The following is a 10,204-nucleotide window of genomic DNA, read 5'->3' on the forward strand; positions in this document are numbered from 1 at the left end:
AAAATGTTTGCAACCCCTCCCAGCTTTGTCTTGTCTACAGCTTTAATAAGTATGTTCTCTCTCCCATCCTCCAGGTCATTAATGAAAATATTGAGTAGTACCAAACCCATGAGAGACCCCAGTTCCACTTGATACATCTTTTCAACGTGGCAGTGAACCACTGATACAGGTTTCTTGCTAGTGGTACAAGAATGGATCATCAAAAGATGTAGTTTCATCAGTGGATCTGACCTGTAGGCCAAAGGATGAGCACCACTGATCTATATCATAAGCATCTCAAGGTGCATAGATGTAAAGGTGGCGAATATGATGTAAAAGCAGAAAGCAAGAACAAGGTAGGAAGGTAGATAGTCATTCGAACAGTAACGTATTTTTTATATAATTCTCAAGGTTGATGATGAGGGACAATATCTGAGGTCCCACCACATTTTCATAATTACCTTTTTTATTAATCATGTAAAAAGGAAAGCAATTTTCACAAAACAAAAGGGGAAAACCAAGAATTACAAGAATAAAAGTTAACAGTCAATGTCTTTGGTATGCTTTTATACCACTACTGAAAAGTTGATTTAATGCTCCTCTATAGAGGAAATCATTACTATCAAGTTGTGGGTTTGTTTTCCTCTTTTATATATAAAAAAGCATTGGTTTCAAATGACATAGAAGTTATATAATAACTAAAATGTGAATCATCTTCATCAGAAATAATTATATTGCAAGTACAATGCATTCTTTTGAATTAAGGGGACTTGTCAAGTGATCTAGGCTCATAGTGAGGAGATGATTGTTTTCAATAGGTTTAACAAAAGTTCACATCAATAGGGTTTTTTAAAAAAATGTTGCCTTGAATTAAAAATATTTTTTGTTTTGATTTAAATATTCTTTAGGAATGCTTTACTCAAAACTAACTGCAGAACAGGGGAAAGAAAAACTAATCAGTCTGTATATGCATTTGCTCATACTGAGAGAAGTGCAAAAAAATAAACCCATGCTGTAGTCAGCACTAAAAAGAGATGGATCCCAGGGGGGACATCTAAATTTCTCCAAAGTCTGGATATGTGGTTTTGGGATATGTATGCATCTCTCAGGAAAAGAAAACTGAATAGTGGCAGTGATAGAGATTTTTGAGGCAGCCCTGGGCTCTCAAATCATATGCTTTCCACTCAGATCAATGGAAAGGCTTTAGAGGCTTGTCCAAAAGCCTCTAAAAATGCTTTTAAAACCTCCACTATTCCTTTTTCATTTTAATAACCTCATGCGTTCTTAGGAGCACAAATGCTATTTTAAGAGGACAGTTTCATGCCATGAGCAGTACCTTGCATGGCAAGAGAACATTTGAGGAATTGTGTCAATACGTCTTCTGAATACAACATGTTGCACCACCTTGAGCTGCTCCTGCCTCTGCCTTCCTGTCTCTGCATCTGACAGGGCTGCTTTTTGGGTATCACTCTAATCAGGCTGGACTGCCTTTCCCACCTGACCTTAAGTTTCATGAATGTTTTAACCAGAAGCTGTACCTATGCTGTAGAGCTGAAGCCACATTTTGGCCCAAGGCACGCTTCAAAGTATGAAAATAATATAGAAGATGCAGGGGCTGTATTTTGAGAGATGCAATGCCTGGGAAAGCCACATATCGCTGCTTTAATGGAGGCAAGTAACACTTCCTTCTGTTTGTTTCAGTCTCCACACCCAATTGGGGATACTGAGTTCAGTTGAGGCATTTCAGCCTGGCTCATGGGCACTGTGAAGGTTCACTAGAGAGAAGAGCAAACAAAAATGCCCTAGGTAGAAGAACCTGCTCTCTGTCAGGAGCTGTACATTGGCCACTGTGTTGTGAATGAAGTGAGTGAGACAACAGGGTTTCAGAGCAATCTCAGAAGTCAGGGGAACTAGCTACAGGCTTAAATATAAATCAAGTCACTTCAGAATGTGCTTAATCAGGACCTAAACAGCAGAGTTTTTATGAAACAAACTGTACACATAGCATGAAATATGCCCTTGTCCAGAGGGCCAGCACATGGTCAGTCTGTGCATCACCTACACCTTGTTTTAATTCTGCAAGTAGTATATGAATAGGATTTAATGATGCATAGACCCCATGCAACCTTTGTGAAAGGGCAAGTGTCTTCCCTATTACATCTTCTTCATTCAGTGGTGGGTGAGAGGGGTTGATCTATCAAGCTTGTTAGATAATAAAATGTTCACAAAAAAAAAAATCAAAATAATATTGTTGAGTTTTTGCACAAACTTAATTTTTTCAATGGAAAACCAAATTCATATTTTCCTTAAATAAGACAGGAATTTCTAAATAAAGCACACCTTCCATAAACCTTTTCATCTAGGAAAAAGGCAATTGTTCATAAAAAACAAAACACCCAATATTTTTTGCATGCAGTGTTTCAACCAGTTCTGTTGATCCATCCCTTCCTGATTTTGAAAAGGTAGAGTTGCCTAAACAGCACTTGATTACTAACATTTCTGACTGGTTCTCATTATAGTCTTGGTTTTGATTATCCAACCTTATAGAAGTGCCAGTGCCAGCTGCATCAGCATTGTAATCAATAAGAATGGATAGAGCCTCATCTGGTAAAACTGGTGGAACTGTGTGGATTTATGTCAGCAAAGGTCTGGCCAAAGCTATTCTTGGTCCTAACAATCACTGCACATCAACATTCAAGCTAGGATGCTATGCCAACACCCTTATGCCATTGCGGGGGGATAAGGGGGAAGAGCATGGAGAATGCAGTTCTACCAAATCTCAATAGATGAATACATAGAAGGAGTATTTTGTACGTTTTTGTGTAGGCTGAGCAAGGAGCTATTTGGATTGAGACTAGGTAAAGATCTAGCCCTATCCTTGTCCATCCTTTTCCCAATTCACTACGAAGACTTCACCTCAGGAATCTGGTTATTAGGTTGTTCCACTGCAAGCTGGTTTTCAAACACGCTGCACAGTTTGTAGCTTTCTATAACTTTTGCTTTAAAACTTGCCTTGTCCTCCTTATGCCAAACATCTGTTGCAATATACACATTGTATGGGTCATTGGAGTGCTCTAGCTTTTTTGAACGGATGTAGTTAAGCATTGTTCCAAGTGTGAAGAAGCCAAAGAAGCCAAGTAACAGAACTACATAGAGTATTTCCAAATTGTCAGTATGTCTTCCAACCTGCGAATGCACAGTGTTATTTTTCTGGTCCATGTATTCTTGTAGCAACTTGAAAAGGAGTGAATTCAGTGCTGTATCATTAGATGGCAACATCATCTTCTGTAATTCTTAGTCCTTTCTCTTCCAAAAGACTGATTTCTACAAGAAAAATACAAATAATGCATGCTTTTTAAACCAGAAATGACAGTGCTTCTCTACAAATGATAAACATAGCATCTGGCTTCCTTCCTTAGAAAGAGAATTTTTTAATGGAAAAAAAACTGAACATGGAAACAGTATTTGGCACAGGTCATCAGTTGGTACAAACTGGCATATGCCTTTCAAATTTTGTGGCAATCTATTCTCTCCTGTTTACACTAGTCGAGGTTTAAGCCTTTTGTCTGTAATATAAACATCCAAACACATACTTTGTACATGAATTGCCACAGATTTCTGTCTGCTCCCCAGCACATCACAGCAAAGAAAAGCCAGTGAGTGTGCAGGAAACAGAAAAAAATAGTAGTTGGAAGAAAGGAAGGCAGTTGAGAGAGTATACAAGCATTTTTTTTACCCATCCTCCCCACCTCCATATCAGCCTTCTTCCTGCAGGTGATTCACCTGCCAAAAGTCTGCTGAGCCAAATGGCCTATCAGACTAGTGAGGTTAGGACGTATCAATTTCTATGACACCTGAGGGAGTGATTTGGCTAGTATCATGTTCAGCTGCCTTTGACTCTCCAGCCTGAGACCAGGCATGTGTTTACAGCTGGGTTGACTGCCCCCATGTTAATATAGACCACATCAGGTAGAAGTTGCTTTTTGCACAATCAGTCCCTTGAGAAGGCTCTAAAGCTGTGCCCTGACAGAAGTGCACAGCTGCAGAGTGCTTTAAAAGTGCCCAATCATGGGACAAATTAACCCTCATTTAATAACGATTCAGATGAAGGTGCTCCACTTCTATTTGTCCTTGCTCAGGAGCAGGGCTGGGCTGCATCAGCCTAGTCCCGCCCCATGTGCTGTCTTCAGGACAGGTGGGGGAAGGAGGGGAGGGAAGTCTGCCTGGGGTTTGCCCAGCCTGCACTGGAGAGTGAGACTGGTGGATTTTCCACTTGTCCAGTTGTCCCACCTTCCAGCCCTGGCTGGGTAAACCCCAGGTGGAGCTCCCTCCCCTCCCTTCCCCCTCTCCCATTCTGAAGAGACCATCCAAGCTGGGGGGTGGGCAGGGCTAGGGGAGAGACAGGCAGACAGGCAGCCTCTCTCCCATGAATCAGCTCCGAAGTGGAGCTTGATTCCCCCTCACCTCCAACAGTGAACATCTGTTGGATGGGGGGTGGGAAAGGGGTTGTTGTAACTCATGGCACATCCTGTGAAGCACCATGAGTTACAGTGGGGAGCTGCACATCTGTCAGCATCCATCATGACTGGCCAAATACCAAAGAGTACAGCATCTGAGGTACATTCACCTGCAACTCTACCAACATTGTATATACCATCGCCTGCTGACAATGCCCTTCCACTGTCTATATCAGACAGACAGGGTGATCTTAGATGATTTGATACCAGCTACAGGGAGACACAAAGGCCTGGGGTAGAACATTTTAATTTGTCTGAACACTCCATGCTGCCCTCAGAATTGCTGGTCTCAGGCTGCAAAATTAAAAAAAATAGTTTGAACAGGAAATTGCAGAAAATGAAATCATCTGCAAACTGGCTTGTGTTAAGTATGGTTTACAGAGGGACTATGGGGAATATCCCCTTACCTGGATTAGCTTCTGTGATCCCTTTGTTTCTGTGAGTTGTTTACTGTTTACCTCTCCCAGAACTATCCCCCCTCTCCCCTGCTCTCCTTCCTTCCCACCTCTTGTATTCATCTTATTTAGATACTCTGTAAAGGGCATCTCTACCCTGCCTTCTGCCTGGCTTCAGACTAATATGGCTAACTACCTCTATTTGATCAGGGGCAGCCATCAGAACATGCATCTGAGGTAGGACCAGTGGCGTACCAAGTGGGGTGGGGTGCTGGCCTGTCGGGGGGAAGGGGGGATGGCGCCAGCCAGCCTTGCTGCCCGCCAGCACTTCTGGTTTCACTGCCAGCACTTCCGGGCTTGGCGATCGGCCACCAGGGGACTTCCCCCCACCACCCCGCTTGCCGATTGGCTGCAGATGGGGGAGCTGCAAATGTAAGCATTGGCCCCCAGGCACTGGAGACCCACGGTACGCCACTGGGTAGGACTTAAACCTCTTCCTCTGCTACCACAGCAGAATGCTTTAACCAGACCCAACTGCAAAGTAAGGTGCCATGCAACTGAGATTTGCTGGATGATTAAAGTGATCTCTGGGAACACGAGTGTGAATCAGGAGTACTGCAGTCCAGGGGATCTTAACCCCTGGTCTGTGGGATACAGGCGTATGAGACATGGTCTGAGCACAGGAGGCCAAACTCCATGCACTGACCATGCAGATCTAGCCCATACACTGGTCCTGCACACTCATCTGGCCTGCAAGTCTGAAAGGCTGAACACTACTTCTGTAGTCAATAGCACTATCAAAAACACTCTTAATACAAGGAATCAAAGATGCTCAGCCATCAATCTTAGTTTGACTGACAGTCTCACTCAATAAGCTTATTATTTCTTGTCCCTTTTACAGTCTCAAGAGTCATTCTACAGAATAAAAAGAATTAGGCTGCAATACTGTAACTTCACTGAACAGGTAACACAATTCATTATAGTCCAATGCATAAGTTAACTGCTGCAGAAAATTAAGTCAACACTCTTTATTATGCCTTAACATTTTGGAACAGCAGGTACTGTAGTTCAAGGTGACTTCAGTGGTAGTAATCTTCCAGTTAGCTGTCATTTCTTTATAACAGTTTTATATTACATGGACATCAAGTGGTCTAACAGGCTTGTGGAATGTAAATGCATTTTTTTAAACAGACCTTGGATTATTAAATAAGACCTCAGAGATGAACCTCTACCCCAAACAGCACCAATACAAAGCCTCTTTGGCACTTAAGTCTTACTTCAGGGATGCAAATGGGACTTCAGTGGTGCATATATAGGGTCTTGGTCTATCTGCACCAGAGCAAATTTTACCTCAGAAGCTCATTTTGGGAGTGTCATAAGTGACACAATATATATTATATCCTGTGGTTTGTCGACTATTTCATCTTCAATTAACCTGACACTCAATACATGTTGTATAAACCAGCTTTTCTCAGCTTGGGGGTCACAATCCAAAAGTGGGTCGCAAGAACATATGAAAGGGTGACAAACAAACTTTAAAATGGATCAGACAACTTTTAAAATTGATTCTCCTTTAAAGGAGAAAAAGATGGGAAATGGTGGGTTTTCCCTTGCAGGCAGACAGAGTGAGGGGTGTTTTCTATTCCAACTATTTACTGGCTTTGGACTGGCCATCAATGTTTACAAATGGGTCCTGGTACAACAAAGTTGAGAACCACTGGTGTAAACTTTCTGGAGAAGGCAAGGTTTTCTTGCTCCCCACATGTTCTGGAAAGGATAAATGGCTTCAGTTCTAATCATATAGAATTTGATACTTTTAAATGGAAATATCACATAGCACCTTGGATTATTCCACAATGCTAAACCCCCGCTCCCCATTCCATGTATATTACCCTGAGTATTATTTGTGTAGTTGGGCTCCAAACTGTCTTCCTACAAGAAGGAAAATCACCCTTACAAATAGCAAACAGATCTAACCCATTTCTTTAGAAAAAAGATTCAACAGGACAAGTGTACTTACATAAAATAACCTCTTAGTAACTTGGGCACTGCAGGCTAAAGTAGTTTCACATTTCAGAGATGTTGACAGATTCTTTAAAAGGAAAAAAAAAAAGAAAGGAGCAGAGGCTTTTATCTGAGATGGTTAGTTCTATGTGCCTGGTTATTTCTATGTGCCATCGACATTTGGAATGTTGTAAACTGCAAAACTGCTCCCAAAATCACAACCCATAATTATAAAGCAAGAAGCAAAGAGACTGGCCTTTAGCTGGGCAAAGTGTCAGTGCTCCACTGATTTCAACAGAGATTTCAGTTTCATACCAGTTGAGGATCATGCCCATAACTCTGGATCTCAAACATACAGGAACAATGTTTTGCTTACAATGTTAAAAAATTACACCTGTGGTGATGGTAAGCATTTCAGCATCTTGAAGATTACAGCAATTAAGAGATTATTTATATGGGCCAAATGCTGCCCTCAGATATACATCTGTATTACCCCCATTGGGAGTCAAACATGCCTCTGAGAGTAGACTTTAGCACTAGATGTTTGTTCCGTGTTGATATACTGCTGAAGTACTGAGCCATGCATGAAGAACTGGTAAGCTGCTATGATTGCATAAACCAATTTTCAGCCAAATAGCAGCAGAAATAAAAATGCGAGCTCTGTCAAGGTAGCCATAATTCCAGTGGAACTTCCCCATAGTGGACATAGTTTCACAAGCTTTTTTGCTCCCCTTTCTTTAATGCATGGTTCTTGTCCACTTCAAATCATGGGGAAGGAGGCAAGAGATTCTCTCTGACCTCTGTCTTTCAGACAAAAGGCCAGTTTCATCCCCATGTGCTGCCTGAAGTACAAAGAGATCTTCAGCTGCTGGTTTGTTGACTTGAATTCCCCCTTTTCCTTTGTATATGCAGTGAAAAGTAGTCCTTCTGTAGTTGTCAAACATCCTAATATCACTTCGTATGAGTCAAGCATGGCTAAAAAAATATTATGAAACTCAAGTAACAAGTCCCCTGGCAGGAAGTGACAAAGAGCCAGTCTGTAAGATGTTCATATGACATTTCAGTCAATGGCAAAAGGTGAAGAGTTTGACTACAACTTTCCATGCATTTCAGTGCATCTTCCAGAGCTGTTTGTAAGTGTAATTATATTTATACAGGTTAAACCAGCAGGTGTAGTTAAAGTAGCTCCATCAACAAAGCTCTGTTTCATACTGGCTGTTTTATACTGATTTATACTGGCTCAGGATTTGGCTCAATGTTCCATTTCCTATTAATCTACAGGTACTGTTGGAAATGTTTACACTGATGTCACGGCACCAGTGTGCTGAACAACAAAGGTAAACAGTGATATGCACTGGTGCATTTTACCAGCACAACAAACCTCAAACAAAACAAAAAAATCCCACACAGTATAAGCAAGGCTTTAGACAGACATTATTCCTCTCCCCTAGACATTATTCCTCTCCACTGAAGAACACTTGTACATCTCAGTCCATAGCATCTCAGTCCCTCCAGCTATCTCTCTATGTGCATTGGCTAGGCAATTATTGCTCAGTTACTTTTCTCTGGCCCAGACCACAGGACTTTCACCTGTGAACCAAGGCTGGAGAAAATAGGAAATGCTAGCAATTGCCTCCCTAACTCTAAAACTGGAAAACAGATGTCCAATCAACATTGTTCTTTATCTTCATCCTTCAGAGACCTACAACCAAAGAGTCCCAAAGAATTCAGCAGAACATGGTGTATGTATGCTGAGGAAGAAGTCAGAGAGAGACGCCCTCTGCCAGCAGACACCTTTTAAATTTGTGCTTAAACTGTTCACATGGCAATCCAGTGTGTTGGTACATAAAGCTTTTTGCCAGCAGCACTTTATTGTTTAAACTTAGTTTGCTTGTAGTTGAGTGAACATTGCCATTCTCCGGTAGTAGTGACATACAAGAATGTGGGCATGAGATACAACATCCAGTACCTACACAAACATGTCAAGCTGTTTGGCTTGATGGAAATATAGGTGATTGGTCTCAGGGTGGAGATGTTCTACAAACATGACCTGAGTCTATGTGGTGCTGGCTTGGAACATTGCCCAGGTGCACACCTTCCTCTTTCAAATACTTCTGTCTAATGAGTCTTCTCTGATACCCATTGGTCTTTTCATTACAAAATCTACTACAAAAGCATCTGTCATAGAAATTAAAGTAAAAAATTAACTGAATTTAGCCCTAAGAGTACAGATCCATCTTTATGAACTATATGTAGCATAAAGTGTCCAATGCAACTTGAATGGTTAATTGCAAAGAAACCAATTTCTCAATCCTTCTCTGGGTATTTGATGTAGGTTGATTATTTTCATTAGGCTTGTGCATAAGGAGGAGCGTGGCTCCAAAGGAATAAATATTGAATGATTCCGTTTGGCCCCAGCTGACTGTTAGGGTTTTAAAAGGAAATTATCTTATTATAACCTTCAAAAGGACCTAATCCTGCATCTTTGAGTCTGAGTTTTGTCATTTTTCCCCAACTGGGCAGGATTGGGCTTTAATTTGTTTTTGTTACCTGTGCTTTTCACATTGAGAGAAAAATAAAAGAGGGTGCTGTAACACTTGCAGTGGAAATACAGATGACTTAAATGCCTGATCTTCTGCTGCTGTAAATCAATGAGGCTCACTTTAAGTAAATGGAGCTCTCCTGATTTATGCCACATAAGAATCTGCCCCACTAGTTATCTGAATACCAGCTACAGGAGAGGTTTTCTGAAATATGGCACGACAGGAACCAGGCACCAAAAGTCTCTGTGAGCATAGCACAGACAGGCTAACTCAGCGCTCAGTATTTCTGAACAATTTTTGAAGAATTACTGGCAAAGAAACTGGATCCACCCATGATACATCAACTGAACCAGTGACATAAGTGTGAAAGTTCATATCCCTGGATGTTCACTGGGACAGTTTGTAACACTGCACTCCGGAGGTCAGGGCATTCTACAATCAAGCCATTTTTTATACAGTTCCTAGAAATTTCTACAAAAATCTGCTACCCACAATGCTAGGATCCCAACAGAGATGGAACCAATTCAGGCCAGGTGTGCTGCTCTATTTGCTTAGCAAAGTGCTGATAGGTATAAGAGCAACTTTGCAAAGCAGACAAGGACAGACAGGTTTATACACCATCTCCACTAGTCTGCATCAGTCTGTTTCCTTCACCAAATGCATCTTAATACATTTCTGAATGTGAACAGACCATATCCGTGTGCTACTAAACACCCAACACATGCATCAGTCTGCATTCCACTTTATAACACAACACAAATACAGC

The 10,204-nt window shown here is 41.4% G+C and overlaps 1 protein-coding gene across 1 annotated transcript; it reads right to left on the bottom strand.

The window, feature by feature from the left end:
- Positions 1-2,813: 2,813 nt before the first annotated feature.
- Positions 2,814-3,261, bottom strand: KCNE1 (potassium voltage-gated channel subfamily E regulatory subunit 1). Its single transcript, XM_019557107.1, has one exon. It carries the CDS (start codon positions 3,259-3,261, stop codon positions 2,881-2,883), a length of 381 nt encoding a protein of 126 aa, XP_019412652.1. The 3' UTR covers positions 2,814-2,880.
- Between the last annotated feature and the right edge of the window lie 6,943 nt (positions 3,262-10,204).

The sequence above is a fragment of the Crocodylus porosus genome, unplaced genomic scaffold, assembly GCF_001723895.1.
Source record: "Crocodylus porosus isolate Cpor-Errol unplaced genomic scaffold, CroPor_comp1, whole genome shotgun sequence".
In the NCBI taxonomy this organism is placed as follows: domain Eukaryota; kingdom Metazoa; phylum Chordata; order Crocodylia; family Crocodylidae; genus Crocodylus; species Crocodylus porosus.

Excerpts from the sequence above, each read along its gene's own strand:
- KCNE1 (XM_019557107.1), bottom strand. The coding sequence starts at position 3,261 with ATGATGTTGCCATCTAATGATACAGCACTGAATTCACTCCTTTTCAAG.